At 48.0% G+C, this 25,406-nt stretch overlaps 1 protein-coding gene and 1 long non-coding RNA gene across 8 annotated transcripts in view; one reads left to right on the top strand and one right to left on the bottom strand.

The window, feature by feature from the left end:
• IL6R (interleukin 6 receptor) overlaps nt 1–18,190 on the bottom strand; it is a 271,403-nt gene extending 253,213 nt beyond the window's left edge. For all 5 annotated transcript variants that reach the window (XM_060201520.1, XM_060201516.1, XM_060201517.1 and 2 more), the window contains exon 1: nt 17,733–18,190. In XM_060201520.1, coding sequence (XP_060057503.1) covers nt 17,733–18,165 — 433 coding nt within the window. In that variant the 5' untranslated portion in view covers nt 18,166–18,190. The remainder of the gene's footprint in view (nt 1–17,732) is intronic.
• LOC132541338 (uncharacterized) overlaps nt 15,307–25,406 on the top strand; it is a 62,019-nt gene continuing 51,919 nt past the window's right edge. Inside the window, exons 1-2 of one of the 3 annotated variants that reach the window (XR_009552512.1) lie at nt 15,307–15,460; nt 17,212–17,386. This is a non-coding gene — a long non-coding RNA (uncharacterized LOC132541338). Of the gene's footprint in view, nt 15,461–16,611; nt 17,387–25,406 lie in introns of those variants that run through there. The other 2 variants (XR_009552510.1, XR_009552511.1) reach the window with 2 other exon arrangements.

The raw sequence follows: 25,406 nt of genomic DNA, 5'->3' as shown, positions 1-25,406 counted from the left end.
ACATCACCAACTTGTAGCAAAGGAAGGGTTGAAAAGATAATACTGAGGCTCTGGGGGCCGGGTGGTAGCACAGCAGGTTAAGTGCAGATGGTGCAAAGCGCAAGGACGGGTATAAGGATCCCAGTTCAAGCCCCCAGCTCCCCACCTGCAGGAGAGTCGCTTCACAAGTAGTGAAGCAGGTCTGCAGGTGTCTATCTTTCTCTCCCCCTCTGTCTTCCCCTTCTCTCTCCATTTCTCTCTGTCCTATCCAACAACAATGACAGCAATATCAATAATAACCACAACAAAGATAAACAACAAGGGCAAAAAAAGGAAAAAAACAGCCTCCAGGAGCAGTGGATTTGTAGTGCAGGCACTGAGTCCCAGAGATATCCCTAGAGGTAAAACAAACAAACAAACAACAACAAAAAAACTGAGGCTCTGAGGTCCCAGAGCTGAGCAGTGCTCTGGTTAAATAAACAAACAAGTAACTAATATGCACAGCCAGTATCTCAAGTTTAGAAAGAGCTTGCTGTCAGTCTAGTTGTCCTGAATGGCTGTTTTGCTTTTCATCTTTTGGTATAAGGACAAACATTCCTGCAATCTGAGAAAAAGTACAGTAGATGGATAAAACATTGGACTCTCAGGCATGAGGTCCTGAGTTTGATCCCTGACATTACACGTACCAGAGTGATGCTCTGCTTCACTCTTTCCTCCTCCCCCTTTCTTTCTCATGAGTAAATAAATACTTTTTAATATTTTATTTTACTTATTCTGGATAGAGACAGAGAGAAATTGAGATAGTAAGAGGGAAAGATAGAGAGGCACCTGCAGCACTGCTCATAGAGCTTCTCTCCTGCAGGTGGGGACCAGGGGATTGATTCTAGGTCCTTGTGCCTGGGCACAAGGGCACTGGGCTGGGTGGTAGCACATCTAGCTGATAACACTAGGTGTGCTACCACCCAGCCCAGTGGAAAGTATACATATTTTTTTTAATAGAAAAGGATAGTAACAAGATACAGAGCTCTAACTACTGACCTACTTCCTCAGCCATAATCAATACCATCCTAATGGAAGGCAACCAGCAGGTAGCTATGGGGCTAGAGCCACAGCATGGAAAGCTCCCTTCAGGTGAGGGGGGGGGTGCAGTGGGGGGAGAGTTGGCTCCCATCTCTGCTTCTGCCTCTGCTGGCTGCAGGAAGCATGTCTCCCGGGTCACCTCCCCAACCTGGCCTGACCCTGTGTGGTCAGCCTGAACAATAGCTCCAGGGCCACACTGTTCTGCTTCCAAACAATGGCCCAAAACCCAGAGGCAGTTCAGACAACCAGCAAATAGAAAGACCTCTTTTTTTCCCCCCTCTTCCACAAAAGCAGAGCTCTGGCGTCACATAATGGCCACTTCCTCCTCCGAGGAACTTGAGTAATGGTTTGCTGAATCTCTAAAGCTGAGTCACTCTTTAAAAAGAAAAAAGAAAAAAAAGGAGAAATGATTAATTATTGGACAGGCTTGCCTGCCCCAACCATAATGCACTCTTTTACGCTTTGTAAAGTATGTAGGGGTCAGCAAGATAACTCTTCTGGATAGTACACTGCTTTGCAGGTTCAAGCCTGACTCCAAAGTTTTGGCACTATGGTCCCTTTCCCTCTGTCTGTCTCTTATCTCTTTGTCTCTATCTGGAGAAAAAAAATGAGCCTGGAGGGGTGAAACCCTGACAACAACAACAAACAAAGAAGCCACATGTCCTGGGTCTGTGAAGTCAAGAAAGAGAAGGGTAGGATAAAAGTGGATTCCTACAGAAAGCAGCTTCCAAGCCAGGGAGTGTGCATGCAAATACACACACACACACCCTCCCCTGCAACTCTGTGTTGTCACTTTTACTGTGACAAGGGTGTCCTGTTACCTTTGGTCCCCTGATGACCACCAGGTCACCATCCCTGTCCAACCTTTTTGGAACCTGCCAGGGCCTGCCAATGCAGGCTCGAAGGAACCAGAGGACAGAGGGACAAGATAGGAGTGAACCTGTGAGAGCATGCCCAAGAGTACCCCTTTGTGTACCTCAGAGAAGAAACGTGCCCCAACAGTTAACACACACACACACACACACACACACACCCTCTGCTGGGGCGTGCCCCGGGCCTGCCTGGCTGTCAGGGCAGGGGGCCAGAGAGGGCCAGGGAGGAGCCAGCCCTATGCACACTGACATTTAGCAAAGAGTGAGCCATTCGATATCTGCCCTGGAGCACTTGCTCCATCACTGGGGGGGGGGGGGGGGGGGGTTGCTGCAAGCCCAAGCCTGTCCCCTCCTTCAGAATGCAAGAACTCTTGTGTGCACGATATGGGTGAGGCCAGAAATGACTGAGGAAATTACCTTGGGGCTGGGAGCTAGCTCAAGGGATAGGATGCCTACTTTACCAGGGCTAGAGGCCTGGTGCCACATGGGAGGTGCTACACCAGAGGAAGCTCTATCTGAATAAAAAAAAAAAATGGCCTGGGGTTGGGGGGTGTTTGGTTTGGCACACGTAGTATAAAGCTCAAGGACCCACACAAGGATCCCAGTTCGAGCCCCTGGCTCACCACCTGCAGGGGGGGGGTAGCTTCACAAGTGGCAAAGCAGAAAGCAGATCTGCAGGTGTCTACCTTTCTTTCTCCCTCTCCATCTTCCTTTCCCCTCTAAATGTCTCTGTCCTATCCAAAAACTAGAAAAATTGGCAACAGAACCAGTGGACTCATAGTACATGCACCAAGCCCTAGTGATAACCCTGGAGGCAAAAAAAAAAAAAAAAAGTGACCCAGGAAAACAAAACTGTGCTAAAAATCAAATTAGAAAGGTGACGATTCTAGCCCCACCACCTGATTAGTCCTCTGCCTTCTGGAGAGGGAGATAAAGGGGGGAGGGTACGGAGGGAGGCAGACCAGGCCTGATTGTTCAGTAGACTGAGGTGTGAGTTCTGAGCCCCTGAACCTTCGAAAGACCAGGGTCTAGAGCAGAGTCCCTGCTGCTGCTTCTACCTCTACTTATTTTCCCATCACCCTGAGAATGAGTCAACTTTGCTGTGTTTACACACACACACACACACACACACACACACACACACACACACACACACACACACACGTCATCAGGCATTGCAGAGGAGGGAGGGGGAGCAAGAGACACACCCTCTCTGTTCCTATGGAAACAAAGTCAGGTGCAGAGTGACAGCACCTCACCTGAGACCCAGATGCAAGAAGTTATCCCATCCACCTGACACAAATGTTCCCAGGGGTTCTCCATGCCCTTGGTGTCTGGCACAGACTCTGTTCATCTGGTCACTGGACTTTGGATGGGTGTGGTGGTGAGAGGGAGGTTGACACCATGTTAGACATGGGTGGGAACCTTTTTTCTGCCAAGGGCCCTTTGGAGACTCTTGACATCATCATGGAGCCAGTCACAAATTTCAGCTTAAAAAGTGAGCATGAAAAATGCTGCTTTCAAAAAAGTTCCTGGATTGGGCTGGTGAAATAGCTCACTTGGATAGTGTGTTGTTTTGCCATGTGTATGACCCGGGTTCAAGCCTGGTCCCCACCACAATGAGGGTAACTTCAGTGTTGTGGTCTCTTTGACTCTCTGTCGAAAGAACTGTACATTGTCAGGAGACCCCACTTCTCTTTCTGGCCTTTCCCCACCAGAGCCCCACTGGCTTCCTCTGATCTGAAGGTCCCCAGCACACCGTTCCCAAGTTCCAGCATCTCCTCCCTCCCATCACTAACTCTACAAAGGCAGGAAGTATCTCTGTCTATTTACCTCAGAAAATAGCTCAGCCCCACAGCACAGAATCCATCTCTGCACTCAGCTGATGACTCCTGGAGAGGGAGGAAGAGGCCAGATCACCCCGGAGCCCTCAGACAGTCTCTTCCCACCCTCCCCTCGTTCCCCCTAACAACCAATCTCACACCCCATAGCCTGTAGAGGTCCCCTCCCCCCACCACCACTGCAGCCCAGTTGTGGAAATTGGGTTCATCCCCAGACCTGTGTGCCCAAAACTCAAACAACATGGTTGTTTTTCCACTTTATTTTGTTCCCCTGCTCCGAATCAACTAGCAAATGTCAATAACCAGAGAAAAACACACACACAGCAACAACACATATTTCTCAATCCTGTCTCTGCCAGCTGTGTGCTTGCCAGCAAAAACAAGCCCAGCTTCCTGGCCCGTTTATGTAAGTGGGGAGCCAGCTGCCCAGCACCATGGGGACCTAGGTTTATCACACACAGGCTAATCCCCATCCCACTGCCCAGGATTGAGCTTGAGCTGCAAAGTGGGGGCAGCTGGCAGGCAGGGTGCCTCCAGGCTCAGATTACTGGGGGGCTGGAGAGGACACTGGAACCACAGGTCCCGCTCAGCAATCAAGGTCTCAATCTGAGAAGTAGTAGCTGTTAAGAAATGCTCAGAACACTGGCATCTGATGTCCAGACAGAAGCAAAGGCAGAATTTGGTCCCCTGGGGCCTAGGACAAGGGCCCAGTATTCTCTTCCCTCCCTTCTCATCTCCCAACATTCTCTAAGGACTGAAAACTGATTTCCTGAGCTGGGGAGATAGCACTGGGTTAGGGCAGAAAGCTTGCAACCAAGAAGTCCCAGGTTCAATCCTCAGCTTTGCCAGTGGCCAGAGCTGAGCAATGCAGTGAGTGTTACACACACACACACACACACACACACACACACGGTCAGCCGGTAGTGCAGTGCATTAAGTGCACATGGCACGCAAGGACTGACGTAAGGATCCCAGTTACAGCCCAGCTCCCCACCTGCAGGGGGGTCACTTCACAAGCGGTGAAGTAGGTCTGCAGATGTCTATCTTACTCTTCCCCTTTCTGTCTTCCCCATCTCTCTTGATTTCTCTCTGTCCTATCCAACAACAATAACATAATCACAACAATAACAATAATGACAACAACAAGGGCAACACAATGGTAAAAGTGGCCTCCAGGAGCAGTGGATTCCTAGTGCAGGCACCGAGCCCCAGCAATAACCCTGAAGGCAAAAAAAAAAAAAAAAAGAAAAGAAAAGAAAGAAAGAAAGAAAGAAAGAAAGAAAGAAAGAAAGAAAGAAAAGAAAGGAAACTACTGTTGCCTAGGAGGTGGCTCAGTGGATCAAAGCACTGGACTTTCAAATATGAGGTTCTGTGTTCGATTCATAGTATTGCAAGTTCCAGAGTAATGATCTGGTTCTCTTTCTTTTTTTTTTTTTTTTAATTTTATTTATTTATTCCCTTTTGTTGTCGTCGTTTTTTTTTGGTTTTTTTTTATTGTTGTAGTTATTACTGATGTCGTCGTTGTTGGATAGGACAGAGAGAAATGGAGAGAGGAGGGGAAGACAGAGAGGAGGAGAGAAAGACAGACACCTGCAGACCTGCTTCACCGCCTGTGAAGTGACTCCCCTGCAGGTGGGGAGCCGGGGTTCGAACCGGGATCCTTATGCCAGTCCTTGTGCTTTGCGCCACCTGTGCTTAACCTGCTGCGCTACAGCCCGACTCCCGATCTGGTTCTCTTTCTAATTGATAAATAATTTGGGGTGAGGGGAGGGGGCTGAGGAGGTAACATAATGGTTCTGCAAACTGATTTTCATGCCTGAGGCTCTGGGTTCCCAGATTCAATCCCCAGCACCACCATAAGCCAGAAATGAGCAGTGCTCTAGTGTAAAAAAACAAACAACACATAAATCTCTCCAGTCTCTCCCTCCTCCCCCTCCCCCACCCTGCTCCCTCTCTCTCTTTCCCAGAGCACTGCTCAGCTCTAATTTATGGTGGTGCTGAGGATTGAACCTGGGACTTCAGAGCCTCAAGCATGAAAGTTTGTAGAACTATTATGCTGCCTCCCCTGCCCAAATCTTTTTTTTTTTTCCTAATTACTGATTTCCTTGCTGTTTTCTTTTCTCATATTAAATTTCAGATAAAAGGAGGCAGAGAGAGAGAGAGAGAGAGAGAAAAGCTACCATAGCGCCACTCACTCTACCACTTGTGGAGCTTCCCCTTGGTGACACATATAGTGCCAGGGGCTCAACCCAGGACCCTCACACGTGGTAAAGTATGAGCTCTACTGGGTGAGCTATTCCTAGCCCCTGACTTCCTATTTGTAACGATCACAACCGTCACTGTCCACTTCTGGGCATGGACATGTGCCTAGAGCTCTACCTGCCAGGGAGGGGGGCAGTCCCCAACTTGCTGTGAAGGCCACAGAGTCCCAGCTATAGAGGCTAGGGGTCTATCTGCATTGGTTCTAGAGAAGTCTAACCAAGGTCTCTGTCTCTCCTGGGGTCAGATGCCTCTTTGTATTCCAGTGTAGCTCCCTCTCCTCTGGGATGGCATACCCTATAGCCCTCCATGGCTCCCAGATTCCTCTCTGTACACATTTCCACCCTTCACAAGTCCTGAGGTTTGGTGTGTGTGTGTGTGTGTGTGTGTGTGTGTGTGTGTGTGTGTGTGTACACACACACACAAAAGAGATAAGTTTCCTTATGGGGGCAGGGGTCTTGCCACAGCTGGCAGCAGGGAGGCTCTGTGACAAAAGCCAAGTGCCCCAGGCCTTGCTCCTGCATCCCAAAATAATAGCATTCCTATGATTAGCTAGAGTGTAGTGCACTCCCACCTCTGACTTCCATCTCATGCTTTCCCAGGTGCCATAGAGGAACCCTCCCCTGCCATTAGGAGGGGACTCAGCTCTAAAACTGTCTGGCCCGCCGTTGCCCCTCCACCTCAGGTGTGTTTGGACTTCTGTACCTGCTTGTATTTGCCTTGTATTTGGCAGAGTCAGTATTTACCTTGGCACCATGGCCGTCCTCTGTTCCCACCCAGCAGCAGAAAGCCTGATGCTCGCTAGATCCAAAAGAGATCAAGAGATTAGTTGTCCCAGGCCCATCTTGCAGAGATGAAAGAGAGAGACATGGAGGACAGAGTGCTCTGTGTCCCTGTCGCCAGACTGGCAAACAAGAGCAAGAAAGCAGGGTCAAGCCAGGATTAAAGAAGGATACCAGACCACAGTGGACACCACACTTGCATCCAAAATGGGGTCTGAGACAAGGGCTTTGGTCTGTGGGGGGCCCTGGGCCCTTCAGAAGCACTAAAGGCCCTTCAAATAACTCAAGCCAACCTACCTGTTGAGTTTTAAAGATTTACTTATTCACTAATGAAAGAAAGTAGGGAAAAGAGACCTATAGCATCACTCTGGTATATGTGATGCCAGGGATAGAACCCAGGCCTCATGCTTGAGTGCCCAATGCTTTATCCATTGTGCTGCCTTGGCCAGGCCACACCCACCCCCCACCCCACTCCCCACACACTTCTATAAAGGCCTCAAAGTGTCCCTCCTGCATTTTTACACCTCTCTGAGCCTCATGCTGTACCGTGAAGCTTAGTAAGCCTAAGGCTATTCAGGGATTTAGTAGATCTTAAAGATAATTTGTATTTTATTTTATTTTGTTTTGTTTTATTTATTTATTTATTTATTTTGCCTCCAGGGTTACTGCTGGGGCTCAGTGCCTGCACCATGAATCCACTGCTCCTGGAGGCCATTTTCCCCCCTTTTGTTGCCCTTGTTGTAGCCTTGTTGTGGTTATTATTGTTGTTGAAGTCATTCGTTGTTGGATAGGACAGGGAGAAATGGAGAGAGGAGGGGAAGACAGAGAGGGAAAGAGAAAGATAGACACTTGCAGACCTGCTTCACCATCTGTGAAGCGACTCCCCTGCAGGTGGGGAGCTGGGCTGTAACTGGGATCCTTATGTCAGTCCCTGTGTGCCATGTGCCCTTAAAGATAATTTTTTAAATCAGTGGGGGAGGATTGGGAGATAACATAATAGAGATGCAAAATATATATATATTCATACCTGAGGTTCCCAACCTGAGCTCTGGGCACTCCCTTTCTCTCTCAAATAAAACAAGTAAGATATATATATAATATAATATATATATTAAGATATAAGATATATATATAATATATATATTATTTACTTATTCCCTTTCGTTCGTTGCCAAGATATATTTTTTAAAAATAAATATAGGGGGCCAGGCACCAGGTTAAGTGTACATAGTGCAAAAAAATAAAATCAGTGGGGGAAAGTCAGCTTATTTGATCATCTGTAAAGGAATATCAGATTGTAACTGATAAAGATGGAGTCACACACCCCCCATGATAAATTCTACATGCAACAAACATACATGAAAAGTGAACAGATTCATGATCAAGGATGTGACTTGGAACACAAAACACTCAGAGCAGTACTTTGACCTCACTCTCGTTTTTTTCTACTACTCATAAAAATAAATCATAAAACAATTTTGAATCCAAAAGACACAAACCCACCTCCAAATAAAGGCAAGCGGCAAAAATATAGGAAGACCTTCATATCCTTATTATAAAGGATTAAGCTCTTCTATCTACAAGACAAACAATAAGAAGATTTTTTTATTTTTAAGATTCTTTTTTAATATTTATTTATTTACGTTCCCTTTTGTTGCCCTTGTTGTTTAACATTGTTGTGGTTATTGATGTCGTTGTTGTTGGATAGGACAGAGAAATGGAGAGAGGAGGGGAAGACAGAGAGGGGGAGAGAAAGACAGACACGTGCAGACCTGCTTCACCACTTGTGAAGTGACTCCCCTGCAGGTGGGGACCCGGGGGCTCAAACCGAGATCCTTATGCCCGTCCCTGCGCCACCACCTAACTCCCCTTTTTTTTTCTTTGCCTCAAGGGTTATCACTGGGGGCTCAGTACCTACACCATGAATCCTGAAGACTATCTTTTCCTTTTTTGTTGTTGTTGTTGTTGGATAGGACAGAGAGAAATTGAGAGAGGAGGGGAAGATAGAAAGGGCGAGAGAAAGACAGACACCTGCTGACCCCCCTGCAGGTGGTGAGCTCTGGGGGTTCCAATTGGGATCCTTGCACAGGCCTTTGCACTTCTATGTGTGCTTAACCTGGTTCACTATCACCCGGCCCCAGAAGACTTTTTGATACAATCTGTGTGCTTCAAGTAAGGGTTAGTCTTTTGTGCAACTTGTACCTCAGGCTTGATCAACAAGTATGTCATGTTCCAGTAGCTATAGCACCTGACTCTGGGTGGACATGTAGGATAATGTGTATGTGATGTGATAAAATACTGAGCTTCTTGAGGATCTGCTTGTTTGGAGAAATCCTCACTCTGTAGGGATTCCTAATTTTAAATATGATGTAAAGTTAAAATTACTAGAAGTCAAAATAGAGGAGAGTGTGCATTAAAGAAAAAAAAAAAGAGAGAGTAAAAAAAGAAGGAAAAAGAACAACAACCCAGTAAAAATGAGCAATAAATGTTAACAGAACTAGATTATGCAAATCCTCCTAAACATGGTAAAGCCTGCATGTGCCCATGCTGATATGATTAATGCAAAATAAACACTTTTTTATTTTGTATGGAGACATAAATGGAGAGGGGATGAGGAGATAGAAAGGGAAAAAGAGACACCTGCAGACCTGCTTCACCACTCATGAAGCTTCCCCTGCAGGGACTCAAACCCAGATCCTTGCACATGGCAATGTGTGTGCTCTACCAGGTGTGTCACCACCCATCCCCCCAATGCAAAATAATTCTACACAGACACCTTTTTTATGTGTGGCATACTTCTGGCAAAAGTGTGGGGACGGAAGCAGTCTCTCCCTGCTTCTGGGAGTATAAATAAGTGCAAGGACTATTTTTTCTGAAAATGACATATGCCTGTGACCTTTGAACTATAGGTGAACTGGTAATGGAGGAGAAGGGAATATGCAAATATATTTCCTAAAGCCAAGTCTGCAGTAGAAAACCACTGCCCACAAAAAAGAAATTGGGTGAATAAACATGGTGTAGTCATAAATGAAATACTAGGCAGTTGGGCAGTAGCACAGTGGGTTAAACACATGTGGCACAAAGCGTAAGGACCGGTGTAAGGATCCTGGTTCGAGCCCCCAGCTCCTTACCTGCAGGGGAGTCGCTTCACAGGTGGTGAAGCAGGTCTGCAGGTGTCTGTCTTTCTCTCTCCCTCTCTGCCTTCCCTTCCTCTCTCCATTTCTCTCTGTCCTATCCAACAGCGATGACAATAATAACTACAACAATAAAACAACAAGAGCAACAAAAGGGAAAAAATAAATAAATGAAATACCAACAAGGAGATGGTGGGGAGGCAGCACAGTGACTATGCAATAGACTTTTATGCCTGAGACTCTGAGTTCTAGGTTCAAGCCATGGCACTCCCAAAATCCAAAGTTAAGCAGTGCTTTGGGAAAGAAAAAGAAAAAGAAGAGGAAGAAGGGAGGGATGGAGGGAGGGGGGGAAGGATGAGAGGGAGGGAGGGAAGTAGGAGAGAAGGAGAGAGAAAAAGAGGGAGGGAAGGAAAATGGGAGGACGGCCTGCCTTAGATTTTCTGCCTGTAGTAGAGAAGCTTCATGAGCAGTAAAGCAGTGCTACAGGTGCCTTTCTTGTCCTCTCTTTTCTTTTCTTTTCTTTTCTTTTTGCCTACAGGGTTATTGCTGAGGCTCAGTGCCTGCACCACAAATCCACCGTTCCTGGAGGCCATCCTTTCCCTTTTGTTACCCTATTTTTTTGTTGTTCTGGTGGTGGTGATTATTATTATTGTTGTCATTGATGTCATTGTGTTGGATAGGACAGAGAGAAATGGAGAGAGGAGGAGAAGACAGAGATGGGAAGAGAAAGATAGACACCTGCAGACCTGCTTCACCGTCTGTGAAGTGACTCCCCTGCAGGTGGGGGAGCCCGGGGCTCCAGCCAGGATACTTACGCTGATCCTTGCGCTCTGCACCACATGCACCTAACCCGCTGCTCTACCGCCCAACCCCCTACAGGTGTCTTTCTTTTACTGTCTATCTCCCCTTTTCCTCTCCATTATTCTCTTTATTAAACAAGTAAACATTTAAAAAGAAAGAAAGAAAAAGAAGTGAAGAGGTTTGTTTTTCATGCTCTGGTTACTCAGTCTCATTAATAATAAATAAATCTTTTAAAAGATGTATAGATGATAGACAGATAGCCCAGCATTCAGACACATCCAATTCAAACCCTCCTACTAGCTGTATAACCTTGCACCGGTACCTCCTGTTTCCACCTGTAAAATGGAAATAATAATAGCTGCTTCAAAATGAGGTGGAGGTTTCATTAGATCATTGATTTGAAAACCTCAACACTATTTTTAGGACATAATCTCTTTTGACAATGTGGGTGGTTATAATTATTATATCTTATAATCAGATGTATTCATTGTGTCTTTCCTGTAACTAGCCTTCATTTCACAACCTCCGCTTCCTCCCATCAAAATAAACTCTCATGCGTGACCCAGGTTCAAATCCTGCCCCCATCACATTAAAGGAAGCTTCGGTGCTGTGGTCTCTTTCTCCATCTCTATTTTCTCTGTCTCTATATAAATAAAATAGACTCTCTGTGGCACTAGAAGAGAGTTCAGCTGGTAGAGAGCACATTTTACCAGGCACAAGAACCCAAGTTTAAACCCCTTGCCACCACCTGATAGTACTTTGTACAAGGGAAGTTTCACAAATGGTGGAGCAGTTCTGTGTTATCTCTCCTCCTCTCTCTGACCCTCTCCTTTATTTTTTTATAGCAGAGAGAGGTGGCCCAGGAAGTGGTGCAATGAATAAGGTTGGAAGCATGAGGTCCTGACTTCAAACCCTGGTAGCATATGTACCAGAATGATGTCTGTTCTTTCTCCCCTCTTGTATCCCTCATTAATAAATACTTTAAAAAGAGTCTGGTAGTCGGGCAGTAGCGCACGTGGCACAAATCACAAGGACCCGCATAAGGATCCTGGTTCAAGCACCAGGCTCCCCACCTGCAGGGGAGTCACTTCACAGGCAGCGAAGCAGGTCTGCAGGTGTCTGTCTTTCTCCCCCCACCCCCGTCTTCCCCTCCTCTCTCGATCCCCCTCCTTTCTCTCTGTTCTAACAACGACAACATCAATTACAACAACAACAATAACTACAACAATAATAAAAAACAACAAGGGCAGCAAAATAAATAAACACAAAAAATTTTTTAAAAAGAGAGAGTCTGCAGGAAGTAGTGAACTCTCAAAGATTTTTTTTTAAAAGGGGGGGGAAAAATCCCCAAAGCAGAAAAAATAGAACTGCTACTCTCCCCACCCCCACCCACCCCCACACCAGCTGCCCCTCCTAAAGACAGACAGGCTCATTTATAGCGACATGCGATTGCACAATGTCCCCTTGACCGAAAATGATGTGACTGGAGCTGGGGGCAGGGGAGCAGAAGGGGTGTAGGCAGTGGCCAGAACATACACGGTGGCCTTCACAATCCTTCCCTACCCCCCAGCAAGCAGCAGGTGCCACCTGGTTCCCACCTAGGATTGACCTACAGGGAGGCCCATCAGTACTTCGCCAAAGGGGAGGACTCAGCAGAGACAGAGGGGGACCTGAGGCCCTCTGGCTTTGGGAAGGGCAGGCCGCCTGGCAACAAGCTGAGTACAGTGGAAAGAGCCCTGCTGTGTGATCTTGTGGGAGTTACTTAACCTTTATGAGTCTCCAGCTTCCTCTGCTACTCAGGGATGGCTTACTATACCCCAATTCTCCCCTCCTGGTCAATAGCAGGTCTTTACCTAGACAGTTTCCAGGTAGGTTAGTGTCATAGTTACATTTGTAAAAATCCCCTTGCCTGCAGCCTGGCTGTGCAGTGGATAAAATGTTGGACTTGGAAGTATAAGGTCCCAAGTTGTTTAACGTTCTTGTGATTATTATTGTTGTTGTTATTGCTGTCACTGGATAGGACAAAGAGAAATGGAGGGGAAGACAGAGCGGGGAGAAAAAGATAAACTGCAGACCTATTTCACCGCTTGTGAAGCGACCCCCCTGCACGTGGGGAGTCAGAGGCTCGAACAAGGATCCTTACTCTGGTCCTTGCGCTTTGCAGCATGTGACCTTAACCCGATGTGCTACCGCCCACGCCTACACCTCCCACCCCCAATTTCTTTCTGTCCTATCTAAACAATCAAAGAAAAATGGCTACCAGGAGCAGTGGATTTGTAGTGCCGGCGCCAAGCCCCTGCTATAACCCTGGAGGCAAAAACAAAAACAAAAAACAGATGAATTCGGCATGATTCTTGACATAAATACACAGTTCCCTCCCTCCTCTGCTTTCTTCTTCTCTCAAACAATAGTAACTGTCAAACTCTGTTTCATATTCAAACCCCCCAACCCTCTCAAATGAAGCTCCAGTAAGCAAAGGCATTTTTGTCTGTTCTGTGCACAGATGCATTTATAGCTCTCAGAATACTGCCTAGGACCCACAGATGCTCCCAAGAGTCTTTTCAAATGTAATACCCATGGGCAGGGGAGACAGCATAATGGTTCTGCACAAGGCTTTCACGCCTGAGGTTCCAAGGTCTCAAGTTCAGTCCCCAGCGCCACCATATGCCAGAGCCAAGCTGTGCTCCAGTTTCTCTCTTTCTCATTATGTCTGTAAATATTCAGGGTTTGCAGCCCAGGAGGTGGTACAATAGATAAGAGTAATAGACTCTCAAGCAGGAGGTTCTGAATTCAATCTATGGCATCACATGTGCCAGAATGAAGCTCTGGTTTTCTTCCTCTCATAAATAAATGGATTTTTTTTTTTCAAAGACGGCAGGGCCAGTCAAATAGCTCACTTAGATAGTGCACTGTTTTGCCATGTACGTGACCTTAGAGGAAGCTTCCGTGTTGTGGTTTTTAGCACTCTCTTTATCCCAACTTCTCTCTAAGAAAATAAGAAAGAAGGGGTAGAAGGAAGGTAGGAAGGAATGAAAGAAAGATAAAAAAAATAAATACAAATGGGGTTCTGCAGATACCTCAATGAAGCACAGGAAGGAAGACAGTCTCTGAAGAAAGTGCCTGTCACTCTAGAGCAAGGCATCTAGTATCCTGGCACCATCCCATACAATGGCCCCTTGAACTGAACTGCATCCCTAATTTGATTTCACTTTAATGAATTCAAGCTTTACAAGCTGCCCTGCATACCTGCAAGGAGCAGCTTGGGAAAGCCTGGACTGCTGACCTGGGCCTGCGGCAGGCAGTCAACAGTCCAAAAAGACAGAGGGAGAAGGGGGCATATGCTCACAGCGGAGATGGAACTGGGGCACCAAACTAGCTCCTTGTACTCCTGGGAGTGGAGTTGATGAGAATGGGCAAGGGGGAAGCCAGCTCTGGCTCCTCACCCAGAGCAAGTGCCCTGCCCACCCTCCCTCCTAGCAGCAATTCCTGGGGTAGTGGGTGCCCAGCGGCTGGGCCAGAAACTCAGCCTGTCCCTTTCCCGATCAGAGACCCACCCTCTTTGCCCACTTCCACGTTTCATTTGGGCCAGAAGCTGGGTGGCCAGCTCTGCACTGGGCCCCACACGATACAGATGTTTGCAGCAAGGAATAAACAAGGGTCGGGCTAAAGCAAGGTTTCTGGCATCCCACAGCCCGTGGGGGAGGGCCTGGTCCAGTTCCACTATGTGCCCTTTGGCCAGTGGCCTCAAATCCCACAGTGCTGATCAACCCTGGGGGTTGGGGGTGTGAGTTGAAGAGGAATTATTTTTTCCGTGGCCCTGGAAAGGGACTGTAACAGATGAAGTGCTAGACTCTCGAATGTGAAGTCCTGAGTTCAATCCCCAGCCTTGCATTTTGCATATGCCAGAGTGAGGCTCTCATGTTCACTTCTGCCTCTTATTCCTCTCTTTCATAAGTAAATAAATAAATAAATAAAACTTTAAAAAATTGACCTGGGAGGTGGCACAATGAATAGTGTTGGACTCTCAAGCAGTGAGTTTGATCCCTGGCATCACATGCCAGCACAGAGCTCTTGTTCTTTTTCTCTCTCATAAGTAAGTCTTATTGTTTATTAATTATTTTATTTTATTTTTACCAGACTACTGCTCTGTTCTGGTTTATGGTAATGCTGGGGGATAGAACCTGACCTCAGAGCCTCAGACATGAAAGTCTTTTTGTAGAACCATTATGCTATCTCTCCAACACCTCCCCCCCAAGTAAAGGAAGGAAGGAAGGAAGGAGGGAAGGAGAGAAGGAAAGAAAGGACAATGGCCTGGGAAGTAACGCAGTGGATAAAGTATTTGGACTTCCAGGCATGAGGTCCAGAGTTCAATCCCAGGCATCACATGTGCCAGAGTTCTCTGGTTCTCTCTACCTCTCCTCTATCATAAATAAATAGAAAGAGATGTTTCCTAAGCCTCACTCACAGACACTGCTGTACAGTGAATCCAAGAGCAGGCCAAGAATCCGTATCTTGTCAGATCCCACCCCTGACATGCATGCCAATTCTGATGTAGCCATACCCAGAACTACCCTTCTGAGTAATGCAGGGTGAGGGTGAGGCGAGGAATGCAGGCAGGTATTGAGAACAGGAGGGAGGTGGCTCTCAGGGGAAGCGCCATAGACCATATTTAAAGGTGTACCACGCTGCTTCAAGCTGTGGAAGGTGGACAGGTGTCACCCTGTGCAGTTCTTCCACCTCAGCCCCACCTCAACCGTGTCCCTTGACAGTGGATGCACCTGAGCTGCACCCCCAGTTCTACAACGGGGGCTGGATCCAAGGGAAGGGTTCAATCCCTGGCACCCATTAACCACAGTTAAGTGAGTGCCCTGGCCCCTGGCGTCTGTCTCTGTCTCTTTCTCACTCTCATAAAATAACTGGACAGATGGTGGAGGTTGTTTTCCCCCTCTACACCAGCCAAGCTGCCCTCCCCCATCCCTCCCCCACTTTTCCAAAGCTAGGTGTCTCAGTCATTTGCTCCATGCTTCCTGTAGCAGAGTCTTTATTTTTACTCTTGAGTTGGTGGGCCGGGTCTATGTGGGTGTGGGAGGGGAGCGGGGTATTTTCTACTTCTCTGTATTTTCCTTCTGAGCAGGGAAGTCTTTCGCTTCCTCCCCAAACTCTCGCTTCTGCCTTTCTAGGGCTATCCAGGCCCCAGGGCTGCCTGCCCATCCCTACACACACCAGGCAGGGAAATGGGGAACTGGCAACTGCCTCAGACCTTCACAGCTCCTGGCAGTGCCTTGCTACATCCCAGAAGTGGTGGCAGCATGATGGTTGCCTCCCAGGGCAGGGGCCCTGGGGTGTGGTGCAAATAGCAACAGAGGCAGACAAGGAGCAACCCAACTGGGACCTCAGGCATCCTTCTGACACCAATCCAGGCTTCCATCTCCCTTCTGTGCCCTAGCACTTAGGAAACTACCCCAGCTCTGCCACCTGGGATACACTGGTGGGGGAGGGGAGGAGCTACTCAAGGATCTCCCAAATTGGTGCATAAGCCACCAAGGAGGCCTGACTGCCTCCCTTCCCAACCTCTCTGAACTTGGGTTACCTCTTGAGAAGAACGTCTTTTTCAATTCCCAGAGGAATGAGCACAGGGCTCAGGAGGCCTCTATCAACTTTGTAGAGATGGGCAGGAATTTTTAAGATGTGTAGAGAAAAGGGAGGGACAGCACAGTGCTATGCAAAAGACTTTCAAGCCTGAGGATCTGAGGTTCCAGGTTCAATCTCAAGCATCACCCACCATAAGGCGGAGCTAGATAGTGCTCTGGTCTCTCTCTCTTCCTGTATTTTTCTCTCAGTACCACTTTTTTTCTTCCTCCAGGGTTATTGCTGAAGCTCAGTGCCTGCACTAGGAATCCATTACTCCTGACGGCCATTTCCCCCCCCCCCATTTTATTGGATAGGACAGAAAGAAATTGAGAGAGAAGGGGGAGAGATAAAGAGGAGACAAAAAAAGACACTTGCAGCCCTGCTTCACTACTTGCGAAGCTTTACCCCTACAGGTGGGAAGCCTAGGGCTCGAACCCAGATCCTTACACTTAATACTATGTGTGCTTAACTGGGTGCGCCACCGCCTGGCTCCACCACTCTTTCATTGTTAAGTAATATATATAATATATTTGAGGGAGAGAGTGAGAAAGAAAAAGAAGAAAGAAACCCCTTTACTTTCCTGTTTCGATCACAAGGAGCACCAGAAAGCCCAGAGCCAGGACACCCCAGCGCTGCTGTTCCAGTCCTCAGCTGGGAGCAGACTGAACAAGCACCGAGCAGTACCCTAGAGCCTTTCAGTGAGCGCCAGGAGCCTATCTCCTCAAGATGCCTGCGCCCGGGCACCTGCCAGCTGCCTCTCTGGCTTTACTGTGCCCTTCGGCCCATAAACCCTAAAATAGCCCTCTGCCGGACTGATGCCCAGCTCTTCCAGAAGGGAGCCTGGAGCGGAGGGGCCGGGCATCCTGAGGGCGAACGCTGCCTGCTGTATCGCTCGCTCGCTCGGGGTGAGGAGGTCCTGGGAGCCTCGGTGCGCCCAAACCTCTTCTCGACAACCCCCTCCCCAAGTCAAATGGAGGAAAGGGCGTGTGGCGGTGCTGGCACGGAGGGTGCGTAAGCGCCGTGATGTCAACCCTCCCAGTCTCGGCACTGTCATCCCGGTCCCCCTGGGGGCCGGCGGAAGACCCCAAAGCGGGGATGTGGGGACGCGGGGACGAGGAGCGCGTCAGGTCCGCCCGGGGATCACCGCGCCGTCCAGGCTGGGGCTGGGGTGGCGGTGGGGGCGCCGGCCAGGAGCCCCAGGCTCGGTGCGCACCGTCTGGCCCCGGACACACACCAGAAGCCGCCGGGGAGCGCACTGAGAGCAGGGACGGACCCCCAGCACACCTCCCCCAGCAACAGCCACCTCCACCTCGCCCCGCCCCGCCCCGCCGGCCGCCGTCTGGCCCCGCTTACCCAGCGCCGGGCAGTCCCCGGGCACCAGCGCGGCGCCGCGCGCGGCCAGCAGAGCAGCCAGGAGCGCCAGCATGCTGCCCCGGCGGGAGCGGGAGCCGGAGCCGGAGCGGGAGCGGGAGCCGGAGCCGGAGCCGGAGCGGGAGCGAGAGCTGCAGCCGCAGCCGGAGCAGGAGCGGGGCCCGCGGCTGGGCGGGCCGGGGCGGGGCGGCACGCGGGCGGGACGACGGTCGCGGCTCCGGTGGGGGCGGGCGCGGCGCTCGCCCTGCTCAGCACGGCTCCCTGCGCCCGGTGGCCGGCTTATGAGTCCCCGCGGCACGGCAGCACATTGAGGAACTCCACCGCCCGCCAGGCTGCTGTTACGAAAGCCGATGGCGCAACCGGCCCCCGAGGGGGGGCTTCCTGTCCGCCGCACCTGAGCCCAGCGGGCCCGCATCCCGCCCCGCCGCTCTGCCGAGACACCCCCACCCCGGCTGTGGCTGGGACCCGGGCAGCGCGCCCCCACGGTCTCGGTTTTGGGTTTTGGTTTCGAGACCAGGATTCCACCGTGAGAGGCGCACCTGGGGCTGTGAGTCCCCAGCCTAAGGCGGGAAACAGCGTCCTGCGGCCCGGGTGCACTGTAGGAGCACCTGCGGAGCCGGACAGACTGGCAGACCAGGGGTGTTGCCCCCAGCCCTTGTTTCTGATGTCCTTGATCTGAAGTGAGGTGTAAGGCTTGGGAAAGGATCGGAAAGGGTCGTTCCCTGAGCCTGTCTGTAGTTACCAGGCTGCCCCCCAGCCTACGCCGCAAGATAGCACTGAGAACAAGAGGACAGACCCCACTCCCATCTGGACCTCCAGCCCGGAGGTCCTTCCAGCCAACTGGCCTCCTCTCAGCTGAATTTGAGCCGTCCTGTGTCAAGAAGCTGGACATAATTCCAGGAGAGGCTCTCTGTACACCTGGCAGGGTACCAGCTGCAGGAGCTCCACAGATGAATGTCCCCTTCTGATCTGACACATGGAAACTGGTCCCCAGCTCTCCTGAACAACCGCAGATACCTCTTGAAAGAGCCCACCAAGCTTCCCCAGGGAGCACTGAGCAAATAGGTTGGACTTGGAGCCAAGTTTACAGAAGGAAAAAAAAAAAAAGTCAAGCGACTCAAGAGGTGGTACACAGTGAATGAAGCATTGGACTCTCAATGGGGTCCTAACTTCGAACCCCAGCATTGCATGTGCCAGAGTGATGCTCTGTTTCTCTGTCTCTCTATCTTGTGTTAATGAATAAATCTTTTTTTATTTTTTAACTCCCACAACAGAATGGGTTTATATTTTTTATCTTTATTTATTTATTGGACAGAGAGAGCCAGAAATTGAGTGGGGGGTGATAGAGAGGGAGAGAGACAGAGAGACACCTGCAGCCCTGCCTTACCACTTTTGAAGCTTCCTCCCTGCAGGTGGGGACCGGGGGCTCAAACCTTTGTCCTTGTGCATTGTAACATGTGCACTCAACCAAGTGTGCCACCACCTGGCCCCCAATCTTTTTTTATTTTTAACAGAAGGAGACGGTGGTAGGGCAATGAAGCAACTAGTAAAGCTCACAAGTTTCTATATATGAGGACCCAGGTTCAAGCACCCAGTGCCCACCTGTGGGGGAAGAAGATTCACAAGTGGTGGAACAGTGCTGCAGTTTTCTTTCCCTCTCCCCCCCCTTGGTATCTCTGTCTCTATCATAATTAAAATATTTTTAGGGGGTCAGGCGGTAGCGAAGCAGATTAAGCGCACATGGCACAAAGCGCAAGGACCCGCGAAAGGATCCCGGTTCAAGCCCCCGGCTCCCCACCTACAGGGGGGTCACTTCACGGGTGGCGAAGCAGGTCTGCAGGTGTCTTTCTCTCTCCCTCTCTGTCTCCCCTTCTCTCTCAATTTCTCTCTGTCTTATCCAACAACAAGAGTAATGATAACAAGGGTAACAACAAAGGCAACAAAGCGGGGAAAAAATGTACTCCAGGAGCAGTGGATTCATAGTGCAGGCAATGAGCCCCAGCAATAACCCTGGAGGCAATATACATATACATATACATATACATATACATATACATATACATATACATATACATATACATATACATATACATATACATATACATATACATATACATATACATATACATATACATATACATATACATATACAGAATGGAAGTTGGGTGGTAGTGCAGCGGGTTAAGCGCACGTGGCGCGAAGGGCAAGGACTGTCATAAGGATCCTGGTTCGAGCCCCCAGCTCCCCACCTGCAGGGGAGTTGCTTCACAGACGGTGAAGCATGTCTGCAGGTGTCTTTCTCTCCCCCTCTGTTTTCCCCTCTTCTCTCCATTTCTCTCTGTCCTATCTAACGATGACGACAACAATAATATCTACAAGAACAATAAAAACAAGGGCAACAAAAGGGAAAGTAAATTAAAATTTTTTTTAATTTGAAAAAAAAAGAAGAACACAGACCAGAGCCAGGCAGTGGTACACCCAGGGGTTCAAGCTACCAGTCTCCACCTGCAGGCGGGAAGCTTAAGAGCAGAGGAATAATGCAACAGTTGTCTCTCCTCTGTCTATTTCTCTGTTTTTATCAGAAATAAAGAAATGACCACGGGCTGGCGGTGGCCTACCTGGTTGAGCACACTTGTTACAATGATCAAGGATCTGGGTTCAAGCAGCCAGTGTCCACCTTCAGGGAGAAAGCTTCACAAATGGTCAAGTGCTTCAGGTGTCTCTCTACATCTCTCCTTCTTTCTCTACCTTCCTCTCAATAATCTCTCTGTCTCTACCAAATAAATACATAAAATATAAAAAATGAAAGAAATGGCCACTGGGATTTGTGGTCATGCAGACACTAAGTCCCAGAGATAGCCTTGGTAATCAAAAAGAAAGGAAAAGAAAGAATCTTAAAATTAGATCTAGGCTAAAAGGGACCAGGTGGTGGTGCACCTGGTCGAGTTCATACATTACAATGAACAAGGACCAGAGAAAGAAGCTTTCAATTGATATCTGTCTCTATTAAAAGAAAAAAGAAAGAGAGAGAAAGGGAGAAAAGGAAAGAGAAGAAGAGGGTGAGGTGGTAGTGTACATGGTTAATCACTCACATAACAGTGTACAAGGACCCAGGTTCAAGCCCCTGGTCCCACCTTCAGGGTGAAAGCTTCACATGTGGTGAAACAGAGCTGCAGGTATCTCTATCTCTCTCTATCTATCTTCCCCTTCCCTCTCAATTTCTGGCTGTCTCAATCCAATGAATAAATAAAGTTAATAAAAATTTTAAAGAAAAGAAAATGGCTGCTGGGAGCAGTGGGTTTGTAGTGTAGACACCCAACCTCCATCAATAACCCTGCTGGCAAGAATTAATTAATTAATTAATTAATTAAAAATAGCTGGGGGGGTCGTGCAATAGCACAGCGGGTTAAGCACACATGGTGTGAAGCACAAGGACTGATGTAAGGATCCCGATTCCAGCCCCTAGCTCCCCACCTGCAGGGGAGTCGCTTCACAGGTGGTGAAGCAGGTCTGCAAGTGTCTATCTTTCTCTCCTCCTCTCTGTCTGCCCCTCCTCTCTCAATTTCTCTCTGTCTTATGCAACAACAACAATGGCAACAATAACAATAATGACAACAACAAGGGCAACAAAGTGGGAAAAAATGGCCTCCAGGAGCAGTGGATTCATAGTTCAGGCACTGAGCCCCAGTGATAACCTTTAAGACCAAAAAAAAAAAAAAAAAGCAAAAACAACTAGGTTGAGAAAGCTTCTAGGCCAGCAACTGCACATTTGAATGTCCATTTCCACTATGGGTATCAAGCTCATGACGCAAGCTAGCTGGATTGAGATTGCCACCACCTCATCCAGAGAAAGAAAGGCCTGCTTTAGATCTTCAGGTCTCGGGCCTTCTCTCCTCCTTTTAAAAGGGCTACAGCCAGGCTGGATGGTGACCACCCTGCTCCCCACTGTTTACAGTAACTGCAGTCCTAAAAATACACACACAGGAATTAGGAGCCCCTGAGACTTAAGCCACTAGGCTGCAGGAAGCCCTCACCCAGACAAGGAACTTAGAAGCAGGGTGCTACATCCTAGCTTTGGTGCCTCACACCCTGTCAACCTTCCACACTAGAGAGGGCCTCCCCCTCCCCCCTTCCCTGACCTGCTGCTGGGGAGCCTTGGTTCTGAAGTCAGACAGTTCAGATCCCCAGCCCACCTCGACCACTCACTGGCTGAGTGATTTGAGCAAGTTACTGAACATCTCTGAGCCTCTGTTTTCTGATTGATCAGAAGAAGGTGAACATATACAAATTTCAGTATGGCAGTTCACATCAAAAGAGCTGGCCTGTCCTTCTCTCACCGTCATTATCTGCATCTCCACACCAAAGCACTATTCAGCTCTGGCTTATGTTGGGGTAGGGAATTGAACCTAGGACTTGGGAGGCTCAGTATGAAAGTGATTTTTCATAACCATTATACTGTTTCCTCTGCTCCCTTTCTCTATTTTATTTTATTTTTGCCTCCAGGGTTATCACTGAGACTCAGTTACCAACACTACAAATCCACTGCTCCTGGCAGGCTATTTTTTCCGTTTTCTTGGATAGAACAGAGAGAAATTAAGAGGGGAGCAGAAGATAGAGGGAGAAAGAAAGTCACCTGCAGACCTGCTTCACTGCTTGTGAAGTGTCCCCTCTGCAGGTAGGGAGCCAGGGCCTCAAACCTGGATCCTTGTGCTAGTCCTTGCACTTTGTACTATGTGTGTTAACTGGGTACACCACCGCCTGGTCCCTTCCTCTGCTCTCTATAGTATTATTTACATATTTCTCACCTTCAAACCTCTGTGCAAATTTTTCACCCTACCATAAGCTCTTGTCTACAGCCTATTCATCCTTTTCTTAATTTTTTTTTATATTTTATTTATTTATGAGAGGGATAGGAGGAGAGAAAGGACCAGACACCACTCTGGTACATGTGCTGCCAGGTATTGAACTCAAGACCTTCTGCTTGAGAGTCCAATACCTTTTTTGTTGTTGTTGTTTTGCCTCCAGGGTTATTGCTGGAGCTTGGTGCCTGCACTACAAATCCATTGCTCCTGAAGGCCATTTTCCCCATTTTGTTGCCCTTGTTGTTTCATTATTATTGTTGTCATTGCTGTTGTTATTGCTGGATAGGACAGAGAGAAATAGAGAGAGGAGACAGAGAGGGGGAGAGAAAGTCAGACACCCGCAGATCTGCTTCACCACCCACGAAGCGATCCTTCTGCAGGTGGAGAGCCGGGGGCTTGAACTGGAATCCTTACACTGGTCCTTGTGCTTTGCGCCACGTGTGCTTAACTCGCTGTGCTACAGCCCGACTGCCCTTTTTTTTAAAGATGTATTTATTCAATAATTAATGCGGAAGAGAGTGGACCAGATCATCACTGTGGCATGCAAGATGCCGGGGGTTGAACTTGGGATCTCATACGTGAGATTCCAACTTTCTATCCACTGCACCACCTTCTAGACTGCATCCTACTCATCCTTAAGACTTTGCTGAGACAGCCAGCAAGATATAGCTCACGTGAACAACACACTGCTTTGTCACACACACGACCCAAGTTCAAACCAGAGACCTACCATAATGAAGGAAGGTTCAGTGTTATGCTGTCTTTCTGTCTCTGTCCCTCTACTGAGGAGGATTAGGTGATGGGGAGAGTGGACTCTTGAGCTTGAGGTCCTGCCGGGATAGCCTGAGGGTACTTCTTCCCGAGCTAGTACTCTCTGGGTTGGAGAGAACTCAACTGAAGCCGATCTAGGCTGCTGCATGGGAGAGGGATCAGGAACTTGTGCCGCACCAACTTCCGCAGGAGATACACTCTGGAACTCTCGGAGCCGGAAAGCAATTTCCAAGTGTCTTTAATCAGAAGAGCAGCTGTTTTTATACTCTCCAAGTAGGGTGGAAACAGGATGTGATATAGAGAGGGTGGAGAGAAAAGTGACTGGTGAAAATCAGAGTGTGACAAGGAGGGGGCGGAACAGGCGAGAATCCTATCACTGAACCACCAATGCCCTGGAGGGAGTGCTTTATGTAAATGTAAAAGTGATTTATGTAAAAAGACCAAAGCTTTGGATCAGTAAATCCCTATATAGGCATATGGTTAAGTAGAAGCCAGGGGGAGGTGGCATACTACCCAACATCTCCCCCTTTCTTTTTAACTATTTACCATAGTATCAGGAGTGCGGGGCACTTTGTGAGGCAGGGAGACTGATAAGAGGCACACCTTTTTTGGGGTTCTACTGTCCCTCCTTGCTCAACCTCTCCGTGGAGAGAGAGACTAACAGGATTGACACACCCCTCAGGCTCAAGCCCTTCCAAGCTCAACCATATCCTCACAATTCCCCAACATCTTCCTCTTACTTAATGGCCATATATAACTGAGTCAATGTCTGTAAAAGGCTTCATCTCTGTCAGGGGAATAGCAGTGTAGGGGTGAACAGAAACCTGTTGGGAAGAAAGCAGAATGATAGTGTGTAAGTGTCTTCAAAAAGAACTAGCACAAGACAGGGAGGGATAAGTAAGAGTAGCAAGAGACAGAGTGAGCCTGATGGGTGGAGGAGTGGGGGCCTGATAAGCCGAGGGGCTAGAGGGGTGATCTGGCATTGCAAAATCCCAAGTCAGCTGGCGGAAAGTTCTATGAACTGCTACAGTCATTCTTCAAGAAGTCCAGCAGTATAAAAGGAGTGTCCAGCAAGTTCTATAGAAGCATCAGTCCAATGTCAACGGCCAGGAAATAAATGCCACACGTCTATCTTGATGGAGGAGGACGGCCACTGGAACTTTTCTTCTCTGTAGAGAGTGACCTGGAACTGTCAAAACATGGTGGGCGAAACAGAAGCAGGAAGAGCAGACACCGATGGTTGAGAGAAAGGCAGTAGGAAAGTCTTGTCCTTTGGAGTCTGTGAATCAGGTTCTCCAGATCGTGTCACGTCACATCATGGGTTTCGGGGGATGGCTGTAATTGTGGGTGATGTCAGAGGTCAGGGGTCCAAGATGGATTTCTGGGGATTCTATATGAGCAGATGCTTCTTTATGCGAAGGCTTGTCATAGCTGTAGTCAATTACTTATGAAAAAACTTTGTAACAAATTAGAAGTTTACTACAATTGATAACTCAATGATTATAATTGGTTTAGGTATCTTTATAATTTCGTGTAAAGGTCATCTTATGTGACCTCATGTAGCAGTCTTTATATAGCAAAATTTTCATACCGAATTTAAGTCACATATATTGATTCTTAACTATTTTTACATTGGGTTTTTAAGCAAACTCAGGTTACTAGAGTTAACACATTTTAGTGACATTTTTTTTGGTACATTTACAATATCGGATTGATGCCAAATTTGTTGTGGATTAATTTCCACAAGATAGCTTACAGGACATTTTGGGGGGCCCTCCAAAAATGTCCTGTATAGAGAATTTGTATTTTAACTTAGGAGATGATGAATTGTCACATTGAATATTTAGAGTTTTACCTTAAACACTCAGTTACTTAAATGAATTGATTTTACCTCTTCTCGTAAAAATTTAGCTTTGAAGTTACAATTTAACTGTTAAGTTAATGTTTACCAAACTTGAAACACGCATATTAAACATATAGTTTATAACACACAGGAGGAGAAAAACTTGTAAATAAGATATAT

The sequence above is a fragment of the Erinaceus europaeus genome, chromosome 11 (genome assembly GCF_950295315.1).
Source record: "Erinaceus europaeus chromosome 11, mEriEur2.1, whole genome shotgun sequence".
In the NCBI taxonomy this organism is placed as follows: Eukaryota; Metazoa; Chordata; class Mammalia; order Eulipotyphla; family Erinaceidae; genus Erinaceus; species Erinaceus europaeus.
The sequence above is the reverse complement of the archived record's forward strand: the minus strand, read 5'-3'. Positions and strand labels throughout refer to the sequence as shown.